Source organism: Primulina huaijiensis, chromosome 14 (assembly GCF_012295235.1).
Source record: "Primulina huaijiensis isolate GDHJ02 chromosome 14, ASM1229523v2, whole genome shotgun sequence".
Lineage (NCBI taxonomy): Eukaryota > Viridiplantae > Streptophyta > Magnoliopsida > Lamiales > Gesneriaceae > Primulina > Primulina huaijiensis.
This window is the reverse complement of record NC_133319.1, coordinates 769,304-796,907: the sequence shown is the minus strand read 5'-3', so window position 1 is coordinate 796,907 and position 27,604 is coordinate 769,304. Positions and strand designations below refer to the sequence as shown.

Genomic DNA, 27,604 nt, shown 5'->3' with positions numbered 1-27,604 from the left:
TTCATGGATGACCCAAATAAGATATCCGTCTCACAAAATACGACCCGTGAGACCGTCTCACACAAGTTTTTGTCAAAATTAAAATTATGGTCTTGGGATTAAATTTATTTATTATTTAGAATTCAAAGTTCCAGGAAGGCTTTAGGCAATAAAGGTTTTTGTCGATATTCAGTCCTTTAGACGTGTGGGGCTTGAAATTCACTCATGCTAACTTCAACTTAAATTTTGTATTAATTATAAAAATAATAGTTTATATTCTTTAGACCTAGTCAAAAAAAGAAATGGCATCGAGCAGGGTCTCGGGAAAACTCCACCACTTGACAAATTCATTCAATAGGAAAATAAATGGATTATTTTGAGATCGAAATTGTATTGATTTATTGATGAAATTGAATGATCTATACAATCATTTAGTTTAATATATACCAAATAAACTTTTATATGATGCGATAGGCGCAAGTAAAAATCATCTATCATAAATTAATATCCAAAAATTCATTTTAACTTCTTCCCAAATAAAATTTCCCGGAGATTTAAAAAAAAAATAAAATCAAACATTGCGTATTTTTTTGGTTGGATGCTTCCATCGATCTTAGTTAATAATTTCAGATTCAAATAAAAGTTTTTGTATTTTATATTAACATAAAAGTACAATATAAAAACAACAAACCTGTAATTGATCTGACATACACATTTGCAAATAAAGTCATAATTCATATTCCAGAAACATATCGATTTCGAATAAGAATCAAATATATTGTAAAAACGAATATATAAATTCGAAAATTTTTGGTATGAAAACACATTTTTCTCAGTTCTTAGGCTATGTCACATCGAAAGGGAGTACCAGCCACGCCATAATTTTTCAATGTTATGATAGAAATATAGACTAAAAAAAGCATTTAATCATAGAGAATTAATCAACTTGTTCATACAATTAATATGTGGAAATCCACCACATAAATGAGCAGGTTTGAAGGGCCGTAGCTTGATTGATTGCTCTGCAACAATGGGCAGAGGCAAGCCAAAACAACCGTAAAAAGGAAAGAATCTGCTACACCCGATTAGCAACCCATCGTTCATAGAGATAGGATCCACACATTTTGCGAGGGTCCCGTACCAAATCCAAATGCTACAACTACGTAAATCAGGTGTATTAGCGGAGATGAAATTATCTGCTATATTTAGTTTTTCAAACCGAGTTATATTTTGTTCAAATAAGTCAAGTTTGCACATATTATTAAAAATTAAACGCACTAAACATTGTATATGAACAAAATACAATTAATATTTGATAAAAACACTCGATTCATCTGTTTTTTAATTAAAAAATCATCAATATATTGTTTTAATGATTTATAGTGCTTGAGACATCGATTTCTTTTTTAAAATTAGATGAATAGAATGCTTTATCAATGATTGATTGTATTTTGTTCATTCGTGATATTTAGTGGGTTTAATTTTTAATAATTTGTGCAAACGGAGCTTTTTTGAGCAAATTGTACTACGGTTTGGAATATCAAGTGTAACAAAAGATTTCGTCTCGTATTAGTCGTAACATTTTTCAATAATAAATTCAAGATCTTAATTTAAAAAAAAAAACAAGTTTATCTCCAACTTGATTAATAATTAGCTATGCTGTGATTTTTTACTAAAATTATTTTTAATTTCATTCAATAGAATTCTTTATTTTATCGGTTAGTTGTATATTACGTATTTTTCAGTTTTATTTTATGCTCACCAAAGGTCCAAAAGACCAATCATGTTTTAAAAAGCCCAAGGATGTGAAATAAATAAAATCTCATTTTCGACTTCTTTCTTTGGGAGAAATATAAAACAAGAAATTGTATATAGTTGAAATTTCGACGTCGCGGACTCGTGCAGTGGGAGAATTTTCAATGCGAAATTTTATTTTATATGATTAATTTTGTAAATAATTATTTTACATTATTTGTTATAGGTCATTAATTTAAACTAGTATCATTGCACACATGATGTGTATGTATAATATAATAGTATTATATGTTATATATAATGTAAAAACTTGTGTGAGACGGTCTCACGGAGCGAGACAGATCTCTTAATTGGGTTATCAATGAAAAAATATTAATTTTTATTTTAAGAATATTACTTTTTATTGTGAATATCGATATGGTTGACGCGTCTCACAGATAAAGATTCGTGAGACCGTCTCACAAGAGACATACTCTACATATAAATAATATATTTTTATTTTCAAATAATTAATCTGGTTATGATGTTTATATATATTAAAAAAATAAATTTCTCAATTACTAAATTTAATTATGCTTTTTGGGTATTAAACTAAATGTATCTGTAACTAATTAATAAAAGTATTAAATTGTAATAATATGTAGTACGATATTTTCGTTTGCATTTCTTCTGAAATCATTACCCCCGAAACATCGTACTCGCTTTATTTTCAAAATATAAAATATATCTCCGAAATGATCGACCAAGTAAAAGGGTAAACAATGAACATGCGTGCACACAGGCTTTCACTCTTTTATACGATATTTAGTGGATTTAGGTTACTAATTGGCGTGGTAAAATACGTAGATTGGCCACCGACAGGGAAGTACGTCCTCAGCTTTAAAGGTCACTGTCCTCTTATAATTATCGACTCTTGAATTCACAATTAAAATCATAATCCAAGTGGTTGATTGCAAAGTTCAACCAATTTCGTACCATCAATTTAAGTGACACCAACATTTGGTTTAGCAGTGTAAAAATTAGATACTAACTATCAATTCGATATGGTTCAACTCGAAAAAAATCAGGTTTGAGTCTGAGGTTTTCGGGTAAAAATGATCGGGTTGGGTTGGGTTGGGTTGGTTTCGGGTCGACCCGGGCTGACCCGAAAATTTTAATTTTTATAATTAATAAATACTGCATGTATTTTTATATATTGTATGTCTGAAAAAATAATTATTGTATATTTATATCATAAATTTTCATAATTTAACATTTATTTTGAACATTTTTCAATTTTTAAATAATTGTTTATTTGATTTAGTAAATATATTTTAATTTTCGGCAATTATATTTTAAAATTTAAATCATATATATGAGAGATATTTTGTTATTATGTGTTTAAAATAATTTTTTTGAATTTTATTTAATTTTCTTTAAAAAAATTCAAAATCAGGTTAATCCGTTTGATTCGGGTTCGGATTGAGCAATTTTTTAATAGTACTAATATTCAATCCGACCAAACCACCCGAATGGACACCCCTACTTTCGGCAGTATTCCCCAAATGGATAACATATTTAGGTGGAGTACGTAGCAAATTTCCCTTGATCTACATTTTAAAATAATTTTATTTTTTAGTTTCAAAAGTTAACGTCGTTCTACCTTTGCGCTCTAGACCTTTTTCGTTTAATTTGAATACAAACTAAACTCTCCTAATTATTTCTAGGTGAATATAGTTAGGGCTTACTATATATATTGTTCATTGTTTATTATGATTTTATGATTATTATCACCTGTAATGTTAGATATAAACATCGAAGCTCCGTGTGTTCCATTTTCAAATTCGTTTTTTAATTATATGTTTATATAGTATTTTATGTTAATTAAGATGAATTTTAAGTTCATCCAATAATAATAATGTCAACTGAAATTCATTCTATTTTTTGTAACTAATGAGTAAAACAACAATATATGTATCTAAGATTTTATCTATTGTCTCATTTTTAACAAATAAACTGTAATCGAAATTCATAGATTTCAAATTCATCTCCCCAAATACATCGTATTTTTTTATACGAAGAACATATAATCATAGATCTTGATTCCTAAACTAAACACGAACAAAAGCTTTTCGTTTAACAGAAGGGATCAACGAATTCAAAAAGGAACAAATTAAAGAACATTCACATTTAGTACAACTTCATAAATCAAACACGAATCATAATACAAACATTTAATAATAAAAATTAATAGTTAAGTTCGAATTTTATAAAATCAAGTTTAAATTACACCTTAAAACCAAATACAAACATTAATTTAAAGTACGTACTAGTAATATTATAATTCCAGTACTCAATCCATGGCCACCAATGCTATCCCTTTCCCTTTGGTACTCTTGAAATTGTCGGCGTTTTTCATCATCCAATACCTCTCGATCTCCTCGGGTTTTCGACCCGGAACTCTCCCAGCTATCAAAGCCCACCTGGATCATTCATTAAATGTCAAAGAAAAGTGTCCTAGAGAGGACCGCTGTAATAAACCCTAGCTAGCTAACATGAACATAAACCTATTATCTAACAGACATTATATTACACTGTCTCGGAGTTATTTTTAAATAAGGACGACGACCCTTCACCGGCCGCATGCTCAAGTCCGGTTTTTCAATCATGCATGTTAATTTTAATCTACAGCAGTAACAGTAAAGGTCTTGAGCAAAAAGAAGCATGGAGTTGGGTTCTCACTTGTCTCCCACAAGCCTGTGCATTCTTGAAATGATATCTTCTTCTTGCTCATTCATGTGTACGGATTCCCATTCGATACTGCTCACCTCTGCACCAAAAATGGTTCAACAAATAACTCAACGATACTTCGAATAAACCTAAAACGTAGAGTAGATCCGAAAGATCATCACCTTCAGAGCACGCAGCATCTTGAATCTTGGGTTGATTTTGCCGACACTTGTCCATACAGGAAGTAAAAGGGGAAAATCCGGCAGCGGAAAAAATGGAATCTTGAAATTGGGAATTGTTTTAAATTATTTCCCTAGATAGGATGGCGTTAAACGGAAAACATGCGTTGTGTAGACTATACATATATATCTATATGTAGTTCATAGATGATATAGATGTAGTCATGTAGATTTGAAGTTTCATGATTATGGGATGGTCCTACAAATTTAATGGGAGGCCAATTCTATCCAACTCCAGATAGGTTACACCCCCGTTTCATTTTTCTTACACGTGTCTATTTTTTTTATTATTATTATATTTGACGATACTTTTAACGATAATCACACAAACAACCTATTAAATTATTTTCTTTTCTTCATATTATGTATTTAACACGTGTTATATTATTATTATTTATTATTATTATTGTTTTTATTCTCAAATTGTAAAACTCAATATTTTATATTTATAAATTATCTGAAATTTTTATTTGCTTGTAAAACTTTTATGTTGAGATTTTGGATGCATTTTTTATAGGATGCTTGGAAATCTCCATGTCGTGGGGACATCGTTTGAAGATTTTGAATTACAATGCTAAAACATATATTTTGTTCATTTGGAATGAAAATATTTAGTAATTTCAATTATTTGTTGAAAAAAATATCGCGTTTTTAGTAGTTCGTTGATGTTTTATACTATCATGTTTTTATGAAATTTTGATTAACATGTTTTATATTTTATTGAAGAAACATGATTTATTTATGGATATATTTAAAAATTTTATAGTGTTAAAAGTGGAAGAAGCAAGATAGATTTTTTTTAAAATTAAAGTATAAGCTTTAATGTCCAAAATAAAAGTGAAAATTTTAGATATCAACGTAAAAGTACCGTCAAATGCAATAATAATAATAATAAAAAATAATAGTTTGTTTGAGTGATTATGGTTAAAGTATAGTCGAATATAATAATAACTAATGTATCACGCGTTACGTGCTTATATAATATTTTTTTTATAATTTATTTTGTTTATATTTAAATGATGATTAAAATATAATTATAAGAAATAGTGACAAACTATATTGAAATTTTGATATATGAATTAAAAAAATAAATAAGAAAAAGAAAGAAAGAAAATTCAAATAAGAATTGAACCTACAACCTAATGCTTAAAAAATTAAGGATTTATCCGCTGAGCAACATGTGACTTGCGTTAAAGTTTTAACACTTTATTTATATATATAACTATTAAAACAGACCATGACACCAAAAATTAATTATTCTAGACATCTCAAATTTAATAATATAGCATAGATAAAAAATGGACACGTGTCAGAAAATGAAATGGGGTATAACCCACTTGGAGTAGGATATAATTGTCCGGATAAATATGAGTGCTAGATTTGAGAATGGTATTAATATTTCAGATATTTAAAGAAATATTTTATTTTTTTATTTATTTTGCTAAATTGATATTATCAATTTAAGATTTTGTCTTTTTAGATTATAAAATCTTATTTGATTTATTTCTAAATGATAAGATTTTTGCTTGATTTATCTTTAGATATTATAGAATTTGTTTTTAATATGATTTGTATCTCTAAGATATTTTATCCTTGTTTAAAAGAGTTTTATATATAATGAAAATCTTGTTTCCATATTTTCTAGGACTCGCTTATGTAATTGATTTTAGTTCAAGCATTGGGTATAATATGGAGTGCCTTACAGCCGTGGCAGTTTTTTTTTCGTTGTGAGTCTTTTCGTGACAGGCTTCAAGAGTGGTCGGCAGAGGAGTTCTTGCATAGAAGAAAAATACGAAAGCTGAGCCTACTTTGATTAAAAGCTTTTGGGTGATCGGGTGATCACTTTTTGCAGCTGCTGAAGCTTTTCGTGTGATCTATTGATCACTCTACACAGCTGTTGGAGTTTTTTTGAACATTCAAAAGTTCAGTAATGAAGATTTTCGTATGAATAGTTTGTGTGATTGATTCACATAATCACCGTGTTGCTGATTGGTGTTGACGACACTCAAGAACAACACTGTGTGAAGTGTTGGGTGAAGAGTGGTTTCGTTTGGTTTTAAGCAATATGATTTTTTGTTTCATGCATCTAGTATTTACTTCGAGTTTTTTATGCATTTTAATTACTTGGATGTTGAATGAATTTTTTTTTTATTTTTCCTAGTATTGTTTTGTATAAACAAATTACATATTTTTCTAGTGAATATTTGTCATGAGGCATTATACAAGTATTTGAACTTGTACATTATTTAAATCTGATCTCTATTTATTCATGTTATACTTGTGTGTCAATAATTAATTTTCGCTGCATGTTGTGCGCTCATATTTACAACACCAGAGCACAACACTAACTTCTGATACACACAATATGTTTATTTCTTGTACTTTTATGATCGACAACATCCTTTCAAGTATAATTTTCAATTTTTTTTAATGAGTTCCAATATTTATTTTTGACGGATAGATGAAATTATATATGTAATGAATTTACAGGAATGTGGTTGCCTGTAACATCAAATGGGTCAATCCACGATGAAGTTTATTTCGTTGCCTTAAAATGTAGTAATTAATTATGTTGCAGACGATGCTACGTATACAGATAACAACAGCAATATCTGGGAAGATTTTTCCAAGATTGTTTGGTGAGAAAAAGCTTATTATATTCAAGAGTGTGCCGTATTTCCTCAAGATTGGAAAGGGTATACTGACAAAAAAAAAAAAAAAAACAATGTTTATAAGTGCTAGCTCCAACGACCAAAATTAAAGGAGGAATCACTTTCCCCATGTTTTATAACAAAATCCTACGTTTGGGTTCTTTAATTTTTGTGGTATAAGAAAAAGCTAAAAAGAAATGACGTGGACATAATTTGAACCAATACTTCCGAACTAGCAAAAGCCAAACAATATAGATATGAGTAAATGGCCATAGTTTTTAAATTATACAGACACGCACAAAAATCGATATAGAATAACATGATTTATGAATATGTTCGTGTTTCATCGGGGCGAGGACATGATTTATAAGTGGACAAATTTATTTTGAAGTAATTCTTTTTACAACCATAAAAATATTATATCTTGATCACCAAAATGGTCAAAAAATTTTGCCATCTAATTTATGAATGATACGTGTCTAAGACAAGAAAAATCATAGCCCCAAGGGTGGAACAAAAAAAGAAGCAAAAAATCAAAACCCAGTGTACGACAGGAGAAAACATAACATTATCGAATTTAGATGGCATAAATGTTGAATTACAACAGATAAGTCAGAAGACCAAAAAAGAAATACACTGCGAAAATTCTCTCCAATCTCAGTTTCACAAAAATGAGCACACCAACTACTATTCAATGAAGTGAAAGCTAACTGTGCATAATATTGCAATTCTACATTGAATAAATGCTTACAATTTTCCAAATGAGAGGGGTTATTATTCATATCATGAACAGCCATCTTGCACAATAATGAGGTGACACGCGCTTTCACCATGGCTGCCCTTTACCTCCAATTCGACGGGCCAGCTCAAAATCCTTCTTCACTGAGCAATTAAAAAAATTGGCATTGAATTAGAACGAATTTTCAGCGAAAAACATCAAACAAAAGAAAAGCACTTGGTTCAAGCGCTTGAATCAATAAATTGCCTTGAGATTTTCTATGTGGATTTCAATACATTATCACACTCATGCAAACTAATTTAGGCCAACCATCCGTGTAAATCATTTATGACAAGTTCAAGGATCATAACCTACTTAGTGTCACGCGCTTTGCATGAATTGCACACAGCATTGCCTCTTCAAACATTTGAACTATGAAATCCTCTGCGGCCTACAAGAGCAAGCTAAAAAGAATCACAAACAATAGCCATGTTAAAATAAGCAGAAATTTAAGATTTCATCTATGATTGCCCATTCATTTCATTCGGTGAGTTTTGACATGAGGAAATTTCAAATTCACCATCTTTCAATTTAAGCTTTTGCACCAACAAATATTATGGAGATTTCAAATACATCCAAACTTCAAATCCAACTCCAAATCATCTCACACCACCCATATCATTGATTTCAACCCCTCAATCCAAACTCAAACTAAGATGTAGATGACATGCAAGAAATCGATAGTATTGCTATTGCAGCAGACCCAGAGATCTGGTATATGATTATCTAATGTGAAAGGATAAACAGAGAAGTTGACCAAGAAAGATGTATTTTAAACAAGTCTACCAAAATCTTACAATCAAGTGATCAACTTGTATGGTGATATTAAATCTTCCTTATAATCTGAAAGTCAGATAATCACCATCGTCTTAGCTGAGTTGATTCTGAAAGACCGTGATCAAAATCAGGAATGAAGGAAATTTATAAGGAATCAAAACCAAAATTATTATTAACTAGTTGCTCCGAGAAGTGAACACATTTCAGAAGTGTCACTCATGCAGCAGAAATCCATCATAAGATTGTGCCAACAAAAGGAAATAAATTCAGAGAAGGCCAACTAAATCCGGAAATAAAACTATCTCAGTTTGAGGTAATAGTATTTCCACCTCTTTCTTACTATGTCTACCAGTGTTTGATTTGATTATGTTGGCTGACTCACTCGAACGTGTAGGAGGATCCATATAGCCGACCCCACTCAGTGAGATTAAGGCTTGTGTGTTGTTGTTGTAACTGAATCACTCGAAAGCTCTCTTAGGATTAATGACTTTGCCTCAAAAAACTGGACAAAATCTCTGTTATAGAGATTGGTGTCACAAGGTGAGCCATCCAATGAAGCTATTTAATTTCTAAAAAGTAAAGACCTGAGTATATCGCAAGGATTCAAGCTAGAATGTCTTCAGTCAAGATGCAAAACATTACAAGTATTAGTACCTCCTGAAGGGCCACCAAAGCTTCTGCTTGCCAGCGAGAGATGTCTGGAGCAATTGACGATGTAACCTCTCTCACCTGTTACATATTTGGCAATGGTCAGTTCACCATTCCAGGTTTATTTAAAAAGAAAAAAGCAACACACAGGAAATGTAGCTTCAAACCTTGAAATACCAATGCAAATTTCAAGCCAAAAGTTGATTTTCAATAATTTTACAAACGACATGAAAAATCGTACTATTAATGTCATATAACAAAGGCACATCATTTAAGCAATCCCACGAGTAAGTCTGTCCTTATGTAATACATATATATCGGTTTTATATCATCACAAGTAGAATCTCACTGTAGAAGTTGGGAGAAAAATAAACATGAACGTATGTTTTAGCGGACTGTGCATTAACAATGCACAGAACACGAAATTTGAGGGAGAAAAACCTACACCTGAGATACTAAGTCAATCACAAGGAAAATAAGTTTGAACTTTTTCCATCTGACATATATAGGACAAATTTCCACAAAAGTTATGTGGGTCAATTTTAATTCTCATGAAACAAATAAAGATTGTGAAATAATGATTCTTTCAGTGCTTCAGTGCCAAGTAAGCTGACAGTTCAATGTTTTGCTTTATCTACGGAGCCAAATAATCAATTTATTGCAGTTACCATCCCTGGACATGACACTGCAACCACAGAGACTCAAACACCATTTCAGTTGCAAGCATTTAAACACCTCAAATACTTTCTGTTGTTAAGTGGTTATCTATACATATGTATACCATTCTCGGCACAACATTGTTAACATCATGGCATCCAAACGAATAAAAAGATGTCAATACCGAATTCAATTAGCATATTAAATCCATTGAGTTCCAAAAAGTGTTCAAAGCAGGTCCTCTGAACTAGTTACTCAAAAAAACACAAGTGCCCTTCAGTATGCCTGTTCCAGTCACTAAATGACATATACTCACTTATAAACAACCAGATAGGGCCCCAAAAACAAACTCTAACGAAGCACAGACACTATAAATATTCAGTAGTCCATTTTTTTTATCTACGTGGATGCAAACCAGCCTTCAAAAGAACAGCCTTAGAATGACACTACTTATACCATGATTCAAAACAACAAAAAGATATAAAGGCAGCCAATATAAAATTCAAGGAATTAACATTATGCACTGGGTTCCATAAACGGTCCAATCAAATCCCTGTTGATTATTTAATCCAACACCAGTACCCTCGGCACCACTGCTCTGATTCTAGACACATATCCTAAAGAACCACAAGATAAGACCGAAAACAAACTATAAGGAAGCATGTGCATGATGTTAGATATTACAGTTCTAATGAATGGAGCAGCGGGTATTAGAAGGTTCCAGGACTTCTGATATTTCCGGATCTCTCTAAGAGCCACCGTCCCTGGCCTGTTCCGCCGCTTCTTTTGTGCATGCCCAGCTCTACTAGCTGAAAAAATAAAATAAAAAATAAAAATAAAAAGTAACACAGCACACTCCATAAAAATTAAACTAAAACATAAGTTATGCTAGACCCCCAAGCAACAATATTAAACCCACGCAAAAATAGGCTCTACTAGCTGGGCAAAAAGAAAGTAAATGTAATTATCTTCGCTCCTAAAAATTAAACTACAAAATAAATTTTACTAAACCTCTGAGCAGCACTATTAAACTTACACACACAAAAATATCAGTAAAAGGCAAACACACAAACTCCAAAAGGGAGAAACTCACTTGGTGGAGCACCGCCAGGGCTCTTTGTTCCAGAGGAACGCTAGAGAAATTAAAACCTCAGAATTAAACAACAGTCAACATAGTTAAAAAAAATCACATTTATGAAAGAAAAAAAAAAGTCGAATAGAGAGAGATTTAGATGAATTTCACCAAACCTGAGGAGTTGAAGTTGGAGTACCTCCGGCCGCTGTAGAGAAACGATACCATAATTAAAAAACTTAAGATAAGATAGGGTTCCGAAAATTCTGATAAAGATGAAAAGAAGTTTCGCCCATATTGAAGCTCACCGGCGGATTTACGTCGGCCGGTTCGGCGCACAGCTGGTTGTTTCGTTCTGGCCATTTAGTTTTTTATATTATATTTTCTTGAATTTATTTTTATAATGTTTTCTTTTGCTAAACTTTAATTTCTTTTTGGATACTCCGCCTAAGTTACCGTTCGAAAGTCGAACGAACGCGGCAACGCGATTTTTCAATTTGAAGAAACGGATTTCAATTCCATTTATTAGTGTTAAGCTCCATAATTTGTTAATCATATTTTAATTTATTATTTTTTTCTAATTAATCAAGATTATCATTCAATCTTCATTTGCAAAAGCTACGTACATATTTTTTCACATAGACTATAATAATTATATTTTAACTTTTAATCATAATTATAATATGACCTCATTCTTTAATTATTATAATTTAAAATACACCTTGAATTTTGATATGGCTTATACATTTGATTCAATTTCAATAGTTGATTGGACAAATTTAAGTTTGCATTTTGGTTTGTTTCGTTCGATATATTGATTACTAATCATTTTATGCACAGTTTTAATTTTTTTTATTTAAATAGTTAAATATGCCAAATATATGAAAGTTATAAAAATAAAAACATTTATGTTGTACATATTTTAAACTTTTAGTCTAATTATTTTGATTAATGGAACTAAACTTTTGTAGAATAACCAATTAATTCTACAATGTTTTTATAAATTTTAATATATATTATTTAGTACTGAACGACGACTTGTAGCAAATTTAAACATGTTGGAATAATAATATAATTTAATTAAAAATTATAAATATTTTAATATATTTATGTTTTTTTTTTTGGAAAATCATACTAAGGTTTTAAATAATATAATATAAATATATATTTTTTTATTTTTGTGTAAGATTAATAAAATTTTGTACAATTCGATATTTTTGTCTATTATTTGTATATTACAATAGAATAGGTCTCTTGTGAGACGGGTCAACCCTATCGATATTTACAATAAAAAAAAATACTCTTAACATAAAAAATAATACTTTTTAATGGATTACACAAATAAGAGATCCGTCTCCCAAAATACGACCCGTGATATCGTCTCACACAAGTTTTTGTCATTACAAAAAAGATATGGCAAAATTTTAAAATAATAGTTTTTAGATGTTTTTTAAATAATTTAAAAAAATTGTGAATGTTGCCTTGTTATTTACTCACGTTGAAATAATAGAAGCTTTATTTTTAGAGAAATCTGTATACCTTGTTATATCATATCTGTTGACTTGACTTTAGCTTCGACTTTAGATGGTTGGAAAATAATTTTTTATGAATTATTTACGCCGACGGGTAGCATGTGCTCCGCAAAAAAAAAANTTCAAAATAGTAGTAATCAATTTTTGTAATTAAAATGATAATAAAGAAGATTAAATGAACGGAATGTGTAGTTTGGTATTTTTGGGAATTATAAATCAAGCTTTTATAGATGATTGAGGAATTACTTAAAAAAATTTATTTTCAGGGTACAATGTTGCATCCATTAGGCCATCGGTAGAATTAGCGGGAAACAGCTTATAAGGCAATGAGTATCCGTCCATCTGGGTATACTGCAAAAGCCCCAACTCGCCGGAGATAAAGCCCTCAAACTTTCTAACAACCAATAAAGCTCGATTATAGGACCAGGGTTCCATGCTGATCAATATCTCCAGGATGTTCAAAGGTGGAGACAAAGTGATTCTTGGCTAAGCTCTTGATATCCACCTCTTTATACCACTTCCACTGAAAAGTGGTAACAAAATTCTTTTTGCTGACTAACCTTCTTGTGAGGAGCTTCTTCACCAACCCTATTGGCACGAGTTGGCGACGTTGTTCCATGAGTTCAGCACTAATTTCAACAGCTTGGCTTTCCTCAGGCGTAAGAGAAAAGTAATTTGAGGAAGTAATTGTCTTTTTCAGAACAAAGTAGAAGTAAACTTGACACGGTAACACTACCACTGTAAAATTTTATTGCTGAAGCCTTCAGAAAACAACTCCACACCATTCAAGAGATTACAAACCCGAAATTCAGACATACTAAGATGGTATTAGACTTAGTGGAGACATCTTAATCTGACAAACAAAGAATGCATCAAACAAGACACATTCTGGCAAGAACATAATATATATTGTTAGTGGTCTCAAAACCTCTTGTAGAAAGGATTATATGTTCTACAACTCCAAGAAAGCTGACCCAAGTATCTGTGCTTTGTGCGCACATGTTCTACTTTATGGCTGCGAAGGTATAGGAGAAGATGGAGGCTTGTAATCAGGATACTGTCATACATCAACAAAGAATAGCAAGAACAAGATATTGAAAATATATAGAATTGAAACAATAGCAGAAAACTGGTAAAACATATTGTATTGTAACTTACTTACATTAGGATAGGGAGAGAGTGGCCTCGAAATACCCGGAAGAGACTCATCTTCAGCTTCTGCTTGTGGGATAGAATTGACCTCTGGAGTTGCTTCTATTTTTGCTGGTGCGCTCTTCCCCTCAGGCCCTGGCTCAGTTATCTGGATGCCACTTTCAACAGGAGCGGGTAGAGCCTTACTAGTTACAGACGAGGGTAGAATGGCCTTCCCGATTTGCTAAAAGATTTTGAAATCAAAATCATATAAGAAATTAGTCTCACGATGTGGATTCGATGTTTTTTTCCTGTAACGAACTGAACCTTCACGAATACCACAAACAGAAAGGTATAACCCGTCAAATATGAGGAGCTTTCATTATGGCAGGTACCTGTATGTCACCCACAAGTTCTTTTGGAGCGACTTTTGTGTTCAAGATATCTTCAATTTGCTGTATAGTCTGCTTTCTATCCTGTCGATGAAAATCATCAAACTTGTTTCAGTATAATAATGTTGTGAATGATAAATGTCTGACTGATACTGTTGGAAAATTTGATGCTTAATGAATTAAAATTAAGCAAATTAATCAATGTGTTTGATTGGAAAAATTCGAAATGAAAAAACGATACTTAATGAACGAATATTAAGTTCGGCGGTTCTGAATAAAACTCGAAAGAGTTTATCATATGTTGAAAGAAACTCAAACGAGTAGTCAGAAGATGTAGGGGACAAAAATCGGGGAAAAAAAAAAAAATTTCGTGAACAGTGACCTGCGCGCAGCCGCGCGCCCGACCTGCCGAGGGCAGGAGCTGGCGCGCGGCTGCGCGAGTTCTGCTCGCAGGCGCTCCGAGGGTAGCAGCAGGCGCGCGGCTGCGCGCAGTTCTGCGCGCGCTCCTGCCGAGAGCTCTCGACAGGTGCTGCCGAGCGCTGCCGAGAGCGCTCGGCGGCGCGGGGGCGCCTGCACGCGCCCCTTCGTGCTGTTTTCGTGTCCCTTCGATTTTTCTTGTAATTTTTCATGTCCTTGGCATTGTTTGATGATTGTGATCAGTTACCATGGCCAAGGGACATCCCCATGAATGAAAGATCATGTCTCTTCATTTGGAAAACATTAAATATTTGATATTTTGAAAATCAAACATACATACATCATTTTGCATATCTTCTTCTTCCTTTCTTCAAAAAGAGAGAGTTCCTTCATTTCCTTGTGTAAGAACTTGAATATTTGAGTGCTCATTATTCAAAAGTTGTAGTTGTATCTTGGGAGAAGATTGCCACAAAACTCAAGCACATTGTGAGGGCAAATTCTTCTTAAGGAGAAAGTGTTCAACACTTGCCTCTACAAAGCCATTTCTTTGTTTTCTTCTTGTTCTCCTCTCATATTTTGTATAACCCATAAAACAATCTTAAGAAGAATTTTGTTTTTGATCATTTGCAAGAAGAATTTTCAATGGCTTCATCATCTACAACACAACATCCAACCATTGCACAAGGAGAGAAACCAGAAAAGTTTTCTGGTGCAGATTTCAAAAGATGGCAACAAAAGATGCTTTTCTATCTCACAACCTTGAGTTTGTCAAGGTTCTTGAAGGAGGATCCTCCCACCGTTGCTGAAAACGAGACTGATACCAACATGAGGGCCGCTTTGGATGCATGGAACCAAAGTGATTTCCTTTGCAAAAACTACATCCTCAATGGACTTGACAATGCATTGTACAATGTGTATTGTCAAGTCAAGACCGCCAAGGAACTTTGGGACATGCTTGATAAGAAATACAGAGCGGAGGATGCGGGCTTGAAGAAGTTCATAGTTGGGAGATTTTTGGACTTCAAGATGGTGGATTCAAAGTCCGTAATGAGTCAAGTGCAAGAATTACAACTTATCTTGCACGAGATTCATGCGGAAGGAATGAGTCTAAGCGAGTCCTTCCAAGTTGCTGCATTGATCGAGAAACTCCCTCCGTTGTGGAAGGATTTCAAGAACTATTTGAAACACAAAAGGAAGGAGATGGGATTGGAGGATCTCATTGTGAGATTGAGGATAGAAGAGGACAACAAGAGCACCGAGGCCAAGGCAAGTAAGATGACAGCAAGGGTGAACATTGTTGAATCGAGTTTCCAAGGAAAGAAAAGGAAGTTTGAGAAGCAACCACAACAAGGCCAACAACCACCAAACAAGAAGAAGTTCAAAGGCACTTGTTATAACTGCGGAAAACCAAATCACATGGCTAAGGATTGTAGGAAGCCAAAGAAGGGAAATCCTCAAGCCAACGTTGTTCAAGAAAGGTCGGTACCATTTGATTTTTCTCAACTTGATTTGTCTGCAGTTATTTTAGAAGCAAACTTGGTTGAAAACTCAAATGAGTGGTGGGTTGATACCGGAGCAACTCGACACATTTGCTCCAACAAAGGGATGTTCTCCACATACACTCCATCGACCGGGAGAAAACTATACATGGGGAACTCCGCTACATCTGAGGTGGTGGGCACCGGAAATGTGGTACTGAAGATGACATCGGGTTTGGAAGTAACTCTTGTTGATGCACTTCATGTACCAGACATAAGAAAGAACCTCGTGTCGGGGTCTTTGTTGGTCAAACACGGGTTTAGACTAGTATTTGAGTCTAACAAGGTTGTATTGACTAAGAGTGGTCATTTTATTGGAAAAGGATATCTCGATGAGAACCTTTTCAAGTTGAATGTAATGGCTATACGCCAAAATGTTGTTGAAAGTAATAAAGGAAAAAGTTCTATTTACTTGCTTGAGTGTTCTCATTTATGGCATGTTCGTTTAGGACACGTAAATTTTAATACCTTGCAACGTTTAATGAAACTTGAATTATTGCCTAAACACAACGTCGATCCAACACAAAAATGCGAAATATGTGTTGAAGCAAAAATGACCAAAGCGCCTTACCACTCGATTGAAAGATGTACAACTCCTCTAGAACTAATACACACCGATCTTGGTGATTTAAAGTTTGTACAAACTAGAGGAGGGAAAAGATACTACGTGACATTCATTGATGATAATACAAGGTACTGTTACGTATATCTTTTGAGGTCGAAAGATGAAGCTCTTGAAGCATTCAAATGTTATAAGACCGAAGTTGAGAATCAACTAGGCAAACAAATAAAGAGGGTTCGAAGCGATAGAGGGGGTGAATACGGAGCACCGTTTGATGAATTCTGCACATCTGTGGGTATAATTCATGAAACTACTGCACCTTATTCACCACAATCGAATGGCATTGCCGAAAGAAAGAATCGAACTCTAAAAGATATGATGAATGCTATGTTAATAAGTTCAGGACTACCCCAAAACTTGTGGGGGGAAGCAATACTATCGGCTAATTACATCCTGAACAAGATACCCCACAAGAAAAATGACAAGTCACCTTACGAATTGTGGAAAGGTCACAAACCTTCCTACAAGTACCTTAAAGTGTGGGGGTGTCTAGCTAAGGTTGAAATACCAAAGCCTAAACAAGAGCGAATTGGACCAAAGACGGTCGACTGCATATTCATCGGGTATGCACATAATAGTAGTGCCTATAGGTTTATAGTGCACAAATCTGAAAATGCAGAAATGAATACGGGCATGACAATTGAGTCAAGAAATGCAGTATTTTTTGAAAATATATTTCCTTGTAAAGAAAGGAAAGAAAATGGTTCTAGCAAGCGAAAACTTGAGATGGAGCATGCAGGTCAAGTACCTACACATGAACCAACTCTAAATGAAAATGCTACACCATTGGAAAGTTCTTCAAAGGAGCAAGAACCAAGAAGAAGCAAAAGGGCTAGAATCTCAAAGTCCTTTGGTCCAGACTTCCATACTTTTATGTTGGAGAATGAACCAAAAGACATACAAGATGCTCTGGCTAGCCCTGAAGCTCCCTATTGGAAAGAAGCCATCAACTCTGAAATGGATTCCATATTGCAAAACCATACTTGGGAACTAGTGGATCTTCCACCAGGTACCAAGCCATTGGGATGCAAATGGATATTGAAAAAGAAAATGAGAGTTGATGGAAGTATTGAAAAATACAAAGCCAGACTTGTGGCCAAAGGCTATAGACAAAGAGAAGGTCATGATTTCTTTGACACGTATTCACCAGTTTCAAGAATAACATCCATTCGTGTGCTCATTGCTATTGCAGCTTTGCATAACCTTGAGATACATCAAATGGATGTCAAAACAGCATTCTTAAATGGTGAACTTGAAGAAGAAATATATATGGAGCAACCTGAAGGCTTCATTGTTAAAGGACAAGAAAGAAAAGTTTGTCGTTTAATTAAGTCACTATACGGACTTAAACAAGCGCCCAAGCAGTGGCACGAAAAATTTGACAAGGTAGTATTGTCAAATGGATTTAAGATTAATGAGTGTGACAAATGTGTTTACATTAAAGGCACTCGAGAATCTTATGTGATAGTATGTCTATATGTGGAGCACATGCTAATAATGGGGAACAACCAAGAGTTGATTAAGGGTACAAAGAAAATGTTGACAAAACATTTTGATATGAAAGATATGGGTATTGCTGATGTAATTCTAGGGATTAAAATCTTTAGAACTCCAGAAGCAATAGTCCTATCTCAGTCTCATTATGTAGAAACAGTGTTGAAGAAGTTTAACGCTTATGACTCTACCCCAGTAAAAACACCTTTGGACGTGAATGTCCATTTGGCAAAGAATCGTGGAGAACCAGTTTCCCAATTGGAATACTCCAGAATTATTGGAAGCCTTATGTACATCACTAATTGTACTAGACCGGACATCGCTTGTGCGGTTAACAAGTTAAGTCGGTTTACAAGTAATCCTAGTGATGCACACTGGAAGGCATTGACAAGGGTGCTTAGATATTTAAAGCACACCTCAGAATATGGACTAAATTACACAAGGTATCCCGCAGTACTTGAAGGATACTGTGATGCAAATTGGATTTCTGACACCAATGACTCCAAATCCACTAGCGGCTATGTATTTAGCATTGGTGGGGGAGCAGTCTCTTGGAGGTCATCGAAACAAACGTGCATTGCTAGATCTACTATGGAATCGGAGTTCATAGCGCTAGATAAAGCTGCAGAAGAAGCTGAGTGGTTTCGCAACTTTCTAGAGGACATTCCGTGTTGGACAAGTCCAGTGCCAGCAATCATGATACATTGCGACAGTCAGTCAGCAATTGCAACGGCACAAAACAGTATGTACAATGGCAAGTCTCGACATATTTGTCGAAGACATAATACTGTGCGACAGTTGATCTCTAATGGAGTTATATCTGTTGATTATATTAAATTAAAGGATAACTTAGCGGATCCGCTTACAAAAGCATTAAATAGAGATCAAATGTACTGTCTGTCAAGAGGAATGGGTTTAAAACCTACCAAATAAAGTTTTCATAATGGCAACCCAACCTTGTTGATTGGAGATCCCAAGATCTTGGTTCAATAGGACAACTAAATTATGAGAACTTGAGGAATCACTCCTCATTCCTATGACGATGAGTGAAGTTGCCTACAAAGGTAGTGAGGGTAAGTATTGTACTTTTAATGATTCCGTAGCTTGCTAAAGCGGGGTAAGTAGGATACCCTTTTACAAGGAGATCACCTATGTACGTGTGAGGACGGGCCGCCTCGATGAAACACATATGAAGCCAAGATGTGTTCCATGGCCAAAACGGACACAACCGATAAAACAAAATGGAAATGGAAGAAAGATTATCATGTGGGTACAGTTGTCTGGTTTTACATGAACCACTAAGAAGTTCAAGACATCACGTTCACTTCGTGGCTTAGTAAATCCGGTTGTATTCCACTAGGGAAGGTTCAAAGCCAAAAGCCACCTCTCCTGATGTGATAATTTTTCGTATATACTCTCTCTTATGCATCACGAGCATTCATGCATTAATTTCATTCATGTGGGGGATTGTTGGAAAATTTGATGCTTAATGAATGAAAATTAAGCAAATTAATCAATGTGTTTGAGAGCTCTCGGCAGGTGCTGCCGAGCGCTGCCGAGAGCGCTCGGCAGCGCGGGGGCGCGTGTTTTCGTGTCCCTTCGATTTTTCTTGTAATTTTTCATTTCCTTGGCATTGTTTGATGATTGTGATCAGTTACCATGGCCAAGGGACATCCCCATGAATGAAAGATCATGTCTCTTCATTTGGAAAACATTAAATATTTGATATTTTGAAAATCAAACATACATACATCATTTTGCATATCTTCTTCTTCCTTTCTTCAAAAAGAGAGAGTTCCTTCATTTCCTTGTGAAAGAACTTGAATATTTGAGTGCTCATTATTCAAGAGTTGTAGTTGTATCTTGGGAGAAGATTGCCACAAAACTCAAGCACATTGTGAGGACAAATTCTTCTTAAGGAGAAAGTGTTCAACACTTGCCTCTACAAAGCCATTTCTTTGTTTTCTTCTTGTTCTCCTCTCATATTTTGTATACCCCATAAAACAGATACACCCAGCAACATTATGATATTTCAGTTCCATAAGCTGTTGTATTGGCATGTCATTGATCAAGTTTTAGATAATCGGATAACTTCACAAGAACTAACATTCAATTATTAACGTTAGAAATAAAAATTCGCAAAAAAAATCAAGAAACTAAATAAGAAATAGACCTCTGCAAAGAGGAGTTTCTTGCTTATAAATTGAATAAGAAAAGCAGAACCCAAAACTTGGAGAAGTACTTCCACCTGTAAATAAATTGAAAAGATAAAGCAATAGTCCCCTAACATCATAAAAATATCAAAATTCCTCTATCCCCAACCTCTGTAAAAGAAAAAATCCCAATACCAGCTGCAGCCGCAACACCAAGGATCAGAGGCAAAGCATCAGAAGCATCCTGCAAATACACTAAAGTCCTCAGCATCTGTTTTGGATAAATTAAAGAACACGGTACATTTGAACTTGAAGAGATCTTTAAATTCTTCTTACTTCTTAACTAAAATATCCAGTACATAATGCAAGACAAGACAAGACATTACCCCAACGGTGCCCGTCAAATCACTGAAGTCGAGGCTCCATGTTTTACTTGGAACTATCCAGGGAAGGCCGCTTTTCTGCATAATTTTTATCATTTATAAGTTAAGTTTCAAACCAGAATCTCTGAATAATGTTGTTGAATTTTGCTTTATAAAATTTTAATGAGAACAAAAGTGTGTAGGCACCATCCATCCCCTCGATCCTTCTGCACCATCTCTGATTGCATAAGCAGCTTTAAATCCATTTGCCGTTACCAGCTCTGCTACTTCTTTGGCGTTTCCGTCAAATCTGCTTCATCACAATTCAAAAACATCAAATTGGGCTAAGATCGAGCCATTGCACTTGCAGCTGCATATTGCTTAAGCTCAAAACACCCATAATGTGAAGGTATTAACCAAGTAGTTATTTTTTGAATAAAATTCCATGATTCATCAATGATTTATGATCCACACAAATCAAGAATTCGGGAAATGGCACAAAGGGGGTTCACATTATTTATGAAGAGCCAATCACCACCAGATGATACCAACAAAATGACGATGCCTATAAGCGGCAGTAGATAATGAACTTCGTTGAGCCGTATCAAATATGAATTCTTTTGTTTATTTGAGTAGCTAATAGCTAGCTACTCGCGCACGCTAGAACATCTCCTGGTATTATCGTCCTATCTTCAAAAATTTAAGTTATGTATAACACAGTATGAACAATTTCCCGAAACCGGAGAGTAAACTATGGATAGAAGTTGTGAACTTTCAGAGAACTAAAACACAACACATGTCACAATTCTTACTTATCAAGTATAAACAACGTGGTGCTTTCGGGTTCTTTAAACTTCAAAGACAGCTTTTTCAAGAACCCTGACTTGTCTTCACCGTTATACACCACGGCCACCGGCTTCTTCTTGAAACTCCGGATATCCGGGCTCCCCATTTGCTTAATATCCCGCGGTGCTCGTATATCAAGTAATTGAGCCTTATCATCGTCACCCAATTTTGCATAAGCAGTCTTCGCACTCTCCACTCCCCAATTCTTGGATTTGCTGAGCAGCTGAGAAACCACCAAGGGAAACGCCAGCAACACCACTCCGCCGCCAGCGATTATGGGATTATCCGCGGCAAAATTGGTAGCATTACCAAGAACTCCACTGAAATCAATATCGGGGGCCAAATTGCTCACGGATTGCTGCAGAGTTCCATCATATGTCAACGCTCTTGCTAAATCAGTACCCAAAGCCGAAGATAACAGCACTAGACCCCCCGCCATACATCTTGAAACTGAAAAAGATGGATTCTTGAATGGGGAAACAGTTGCCAGCAACTGATTTTTTCTGGGCCCCGGTCTTTTAGCAAGAACAGAAATTGGAGTCAAGCCAACTACATTAAGGGCCTCCATTACACGATTCGAATCACGGTATTTCCAGTTCTTTAAGCTCTAGGAACCATGAGAAGCGTAAGATACAACATTAATAGCTAGTCTGATGTTCTGGAGTTCATGTGCTGTGCAATCGGATTTTGGCAGTAAGTTGGTGCAAACGTAGAAGGGAGCTGTGAAGTGTACCCAAGTGATGGATGACACGTTCCACTGTGGGTAGATGGATTAGGGGGACTGTTTCCGCTCCAATTATTGTGTGGCTAAGGATATTGTGAGCGAGCTGTTTGGAGAAGTCTGGAGCATGTTCAGTAAAAAAAGGAAAAGGAAAATTACATTCAGGTACTTACCGGCGCGCGGACAGGGTTGTCAAAAATTAACCGATCCGTCGACCGGATATGAGTTGACACGGAAAAAAAGGAGTTGATTTGAATTCAGAAACATTTTCTTTTTTCCCTTCTGCCTCCACTTCTCTTCGCCTTCAATCTCTTTGAATGTTTAACTCGTACAAAAAATGTAAAACAATATGGAAGTGGAGCTTGAAAGCCATTATTATACTTAAAATATTTTTTTTATTATATATCGATATCATAAAATTTCATCGCATTAATTTTGTAAATATTTGAATTTTTAAACAATTGTTTTTTCGTGAAGTAATTAATTGGTAAGACTATTGGATTGCTAAAATTAAATATTTAATTTCATAAAATATAATTACCATATTTAGGTAGAGCCGTTAATATGGATTGTGCCTGTCAGTTGGCCTCTCCGCCAAACAATTTAAATTGTGAAGTTTTTGTGCTAATTACTTTGGCTTACACGTCAAGATTGAAATCAAGAATTAAAAATTCTATTAAGATTTTTCTAGAAATTTTTATTTATAAAATGATCAAATTCAGTAAATTATATTTTTTTATTTTATTACGGTCGGCTAACCACTTAACCCGCATCTCACATTGAGTTGGGCTGATTGAGGATTTCTCAACCCGCTAAAATGGCGGCCCTGTCCGCCTCGTCCCGTTGGACGATGGGTTTTTGGCGGGTCGGACGTTTGGACCGTCTCGTCCCACTGGATGATGGGTTTTTGGAGGGTTTTTGTTATTTATTTACATTAAATATTATTAGAATTACGAATTTTTGTTTAATTATTTTGTTAAATAATAAAAGAAAAATGTTGTATATTCAAAAATCAAATCAGATTGGTTGGATTCGGTTCGAGTTTAGGTAAGGATATGTGTTTAGCACATTTTCTTCAACACGACCCGAATTCACATGACCCATCCGAACTGACTTCCATAGGTGTCGGACATTGCCTAAAGATATATATAAGAGTGTACATTTATCAATTCATGTGGATTTCATTGATAATCTCACGTGTATTATTTACTAGTCATCAATAAATGCACCTTTTGGGCAGTACCAAGACTAGCTCGAAATTTTCCTCTTTCAAAATGTCCATTGGTGATGCCCCGAAAAGAGCCTAGGTTATCCTCGGACTATGGTAGAGTAAGAGATTGGAAGCCTGGAGCTATGGGAGAAAAAGCAGTTCGGATAAAAAGAGTGTTATTATATAAGTCATCCCTGAGTATGCACAAATATGAAAGCTGATTAAATTAGCATATATCCATATAAGCATGGGCTCTTGACTTAGTCCGGGCTTTGTAAGAAGACTATGATAATGAATCAAGGACATTGTCTGTGCCCTCATATCAGGAACACTGCCCGAGAATCTCAGGACATGCATCAACTCTGGGCCCACAAGTACGGATCGTCGTGCTTCGAAATCATTAGTATATCAATCAATGCACGTGAGAGCGATGTGACAAGACCAGAAGTTGTATGAGTTGTCAATCGTAACAGTGTTAGAGAGCAAAGCGTATGCAACTATCTGATCATTAGGAGTGGCTGATCACTGTAAACAAGGTTATCATTTTTTTTTCCTTATAAATACTCAAGTTTGCTCGATCATTAAGAATATTCACTTAATATTTCCACAAGCACCCATTATATATTCTATATACAACACTTTCCTTTCTCGACTGACTTGAGCGTCGGGGTAGCTATGTCGGAAAACCTTCCGGTGCCCCACTAACGTTCTTTGCTTTCCAAGTGTACAGAACAATTAGCACGATATCATTATGCCTCGTTCCCAGCGATCCCAAGAAAGAGACATAACCCGACCCGATAATAATGAAGCTCGAGCCTCAGTGGCCTATCTCTCTTCGGCTTTCCAGGCCTCAGCGACCGCCCGAGCTTCCTCATTTGCCTTCTTGGCCAAGCCTTTCTTTTCGGATGCGGCCTTCCAGGATGCTTGTTTTTCTCTGCGGCTGTCTTTTCCGCCGCTTGCCTCTCAGCAAAAGTTTCTTGCATCTCGAGCTTATCCGCAAGAAACAAACTACTGTTTATGGCAAAATAAAAAGAATTAAGGGAATTAGAAGAAAAAAAGTGCAAAAAAAAGAGATATCGGATTGACCACCAGGCGTCAAACTCATCAATTACCTTATCTACAGGGTCCTCAACCCGATCACTCAACCCGTAGGTCACCATATTTTCCTTGGAAATCAATAGAGAAGAATAAAATTTTTGCCCCTCTACAAGCTCCTGGCTCCGAGTATAAGGCTCCTCAAACTTATACGATCGGGGGAGTTTGGGCTGAGAAAGATGGCTAGATAGAAAACCAATTGGATATTTGGTGGGTTCTCATTGCATCGACAAACAAAATAGTAACAAAGAATGAGTGGGTGATCAAAAGATTTGTTCATTTTGAAAAACATGAGCATTAGGGTATGCAACAATTAAAGAAGGTTATTAAACCGGCATATATTTATACAAGCTTGTGCTTCCAGCCTAATCAATATGTGTAAGAAGGTTATGATAATGAAAGAAGGGCCACTAATCCGGTCTGTGAGCTAGGGTGAGTTGAAAGTCGCATTCATTACGAAAGAAGCGTAACTGTTCAATCTTATCTTTTCTTTCGCTAGATTTCGTGTACGCAGACACACAAAAGGAACAAATATCTTCGGAAAAGGGTTTTGGTTTTTGTAGATAAACCCAGGCTTCTCGAATTGCGTGTGCCTTGAGGTCAGTCAATTAATTTCGTGAATCCCATCACTCCCATTTGCCATGAATGGTAATTGTTAGTGTGTTCCGCCGTATTATGACGTATTTCCATTTGATTCCACGAAGAAACTAGTGATTACTATGGAACCAAAGTTGTTGATCACTACCCACAAAGTTTCGTCTTCAGTTTGTGCATTTCCATTTTTTCTTTCATATAAGTCATCACCGCTTCAAAACTCCAAGTTTGGTTTTAATGTCTATTCATCACTTTGTGCTAAACAATCGGTGAAGTCTCCGTTTATGGGGAAAAAATTAGTCTTTCAGGAAAAGAATGAATTTTTCTGGAGTACAAGGAGAGATCATTTGCCTTCTCCTGTAATAAGAGCAGGTGTTGTGAAGAGGAGGAAAGAGCTTCCCTTTGATAACGTGATTCAGAGGGACAAAAAGCTTAAATTGGTTTTGAAAATTAGGAAGATTTTAACGAGTCAGCCAGATAGAATTATGGCACTTCGTCATTTGGGTAGGTTTAGGAAAGATTTGGGGCTACAAAAAAGGAGGCGGTTTATATCTTTGTTGAGGAAGTTTCCTGCTGTGTTTGAGATTGTGGAAGAAGGGGTTTATTCACTTAAGTTCAGGTTGACACCTGAGGCGGAGAGGCTATACCTCGAGGAGATGAGGGTTAGGAATGGAATGGAGGATTTATTGGTTGTTAAATTGAGGAAGTTGTTGATGATGTCGATTGAGAAACGGATTCTTTTGGAGAAGATTTCTCATTTGAAAACTGATTTAGGACTGCCTTTGGAATTTCAAGATACTATTTGTCAGCGGTATCCACAGTATTTCAAGGTTGTTACAACTGGTCGAGGGCCGGCCCTTGAGTTGACACATTGGGATCCTGAGCTTGCTGTATCTGCAGCAGAGCTCGCGGAAGATGAGAACAAGGAAAGAGAGCTGGAAGAGAGAAATTTAATTATTGATCGAACCCCAAAGTTTAACAGAGTTAATCTACCTAGAGGGCTCAACCTTTCCAAAGGTGAGATGAGAAGGATTTGTCAATTTAGAGACATGCCTTACATATCACCTTATTCTGATTTTTCAGAATTGAGGTCTGGCACGTTGGAAAAAGAAAAACATGCCTGTGGTGTTGTTCATGAAATTTTGAGTCTCACTGTTGAGAAGAGAACACTTGTAGATCATTTGACCCATTTTCGAGATGAATTTAGATTCTCTCAGCAGCTCAGGGGGATGTTTGTAAGGCATCCAGACATGTTTTATGTATCTCTGAAAGGGGATAGAGACTCAGTGTTCCTACGTGAAGTGTACCGAGATTCTAATTTAGTAGAAAAAGACAAATTGTTGCTCATCAAGGAAAAACTCCGTGCACTTGTTAATGTTCCAAGATTCCCGAGAAGAAATATTTCAGAGGCTGATTCAGATCAAGCAGCAAGGATAGAAGATGAGGTTGAGTCAGGTGAAGATGATGAAGATGAATGGTCCGATATTGACAATTTAGGAAGTGACGAAATTGATGATATTGTTGATGGTGATGATGAGGATTTCGAGGATGGTTGGAGTGATGATGATGGTGGTGATGATGATTTGCCTCCAAACTTCAATAATGAAGAAGATGATCCATTGTCAAGTTTTGAACAGAGCAAACCAAATATTAAGCAAGTTAATGGCTCAAGGAAAAGTGATGAAAATTATCTAATTCCCGAGTTTCCGGATGGAAAACCAAGGGAACGTTGGTAAAATGAAATTATCATGGTTACATCCAAAATGGCCTGACTCAAGGCTATCAGCTCTTTATTCTACACCATTCGGAGTGGAGGTTATTCTTTAGAAAGAATCAAATATAGAACTATAGAAGCTTGAATGTTTCTCAATGTGGATCTCTGTTGGACACTTAAATTTTAGAGACAACTTGAGAATATTTGAATATCCACTTCTTGTTTTAATCTTCTAAATTTTATTATGATTTATTTTGTGATGCGTTGTACTATGTTTCATCTATACAAGTTAGTTCTTTCAATTCAAATGCATAATCTGGTATCTCTAAAAATTTGAAGTCTGTAAATTTTAACCTAGATGTACAATTGTGGGTTTCATATGTTTAGTCTTGAAAGTGAAGTAATGCTTTCCTGTTCTTGAATCTTGTCATATGCATTTTGAAATCATCCACCTTTTTCCTCCTATATTTCTCTCTTCCATTGTGATAGATATTATAGGATAAATGTGAGGTTCTTTA

The 27,604-nt window shown here is 35.1% G+C and overlaps 4 protein-coding genes across 5 annotated transcripts; 1 reads left to right on the top strand and 3 right to left on the bottom strand.

Moving 5' to 3' along the window:
- Positions 1 to 3,888: 3,888 nt before the first annotated feature.
- Positions 3,889 to 4,804, bottom strand: LOC140956520 (MYB-like transcription factor ETC3). Its single transcript, XM_073413288.1, has 3 exons — positions 4,626 to 4,804; positions 4,456 to 4,543; positions 3,889 to 4,196 (listed from the first exon to the last, which is right to left on the bottom strand). Exons 1-3 carry the CDS (start codon positions 4,678 to 4,680, stop codon positions 4,067 to 4,069), a joined length of 273 nt encoding a protein of 90 aa, XP_073269389.1. The 5' UTR covers positions 4,681 to 4,804; the 3' UTR covers positions 3,889 to 4,066.
- A 3,071-nt stretch (positions 4,805 to 7,875) lies between these two features.
- LOC140956519 (histone H3-like centromeric protein CENH3) lies at positions 7,876 to 11,683 on the bottom strand. Its single transcript, XM_073413287.1, has 7 exons — positions 11,574 to 11,683; positions 11,442 to 11,473; positions 11,287 to 11,326; positions 10,878 to 11,002; positions 9,543 to 9,617; positions 8,427 to 8,502; positions 7,876 to 8,215 (listed from the first exon to the last, which is right to left on the bottom strand). The coding sequence occupies exons 1-7, from the start codon at positions 11,626 to 11,628 to the stop codon at positions 8,160 to 8,162; spliced, it is 459 nt and encodes a 152-aa protein (XP_073269388.1). The 5' UTR covers positions 11,629 to 11,683; the 3' UTR covers positions 7,876 to 8,159.
- Positions 11,684 to 13,515: 1,832 nt separating this feature from the next.
- Positions 13,516 to 22,562, bottom strand: LOC140957334 (rhodanese-like domain-containing protein 4, chloroplastic). Of its 2 annotated transcripts, none has more exons than XM_073414537.1 (8): positions 21,719 to 22,562; positions 21,114 to 21,216; positions 20,931 to 21,005; positions 20,714 to 20,788; positions 20,565 to 20,639; positions 14,324 to 14,404; positions 13,992 to 14,172; positions 13,516 to 13,854 (listed from the first exon to the last, which is right to left on the bottom strand). In XM_073414537.1, exons 1-8 carry the CDS (start codon positions 22,318 to 22,320, stop codon positions 13,847 to 13,849), a joined length of 1,200 nt encoding a protein of 399 aa, XP_073270638.1. In that variant the 5' UTR covers positions 22,321 to 22,562; the 3' UTR covers positions 13,516 to 13,846. The 2 variants fall into 2 exon arrangements, with proteins under 2 accessions (XP_073270638.1, XP_073270637.1); XM_073414536.1 differs by having other exon boundaries at positions 13,960 to 14,172; positions 21,719 to 22,561.
- A 2,624-nt stretch (positions 22,563 to 25,186) lies between these two features.
- Positions 25,187 to 27,401, top strand: LOC140957285 (protein WHAT'S THIS FACTOR 1 homolog, chloroplastic-like). The gene has a single exon (XM_073414468.1). It carries the CDS (start codon positions 25,498 to 25,500, stop codon positions 27,106 to 27,108), a length of 1,611 nt encoding a protein of 536 aa, XP_073270569.1. The 5' UTR covers positions 25,187 to 25,497; the 3' UTR covers positions 27,109 to 27,401.
- The last annotated feature ends 203 nt before the right edge of the window (positions 27,402 to 27,604 follow it).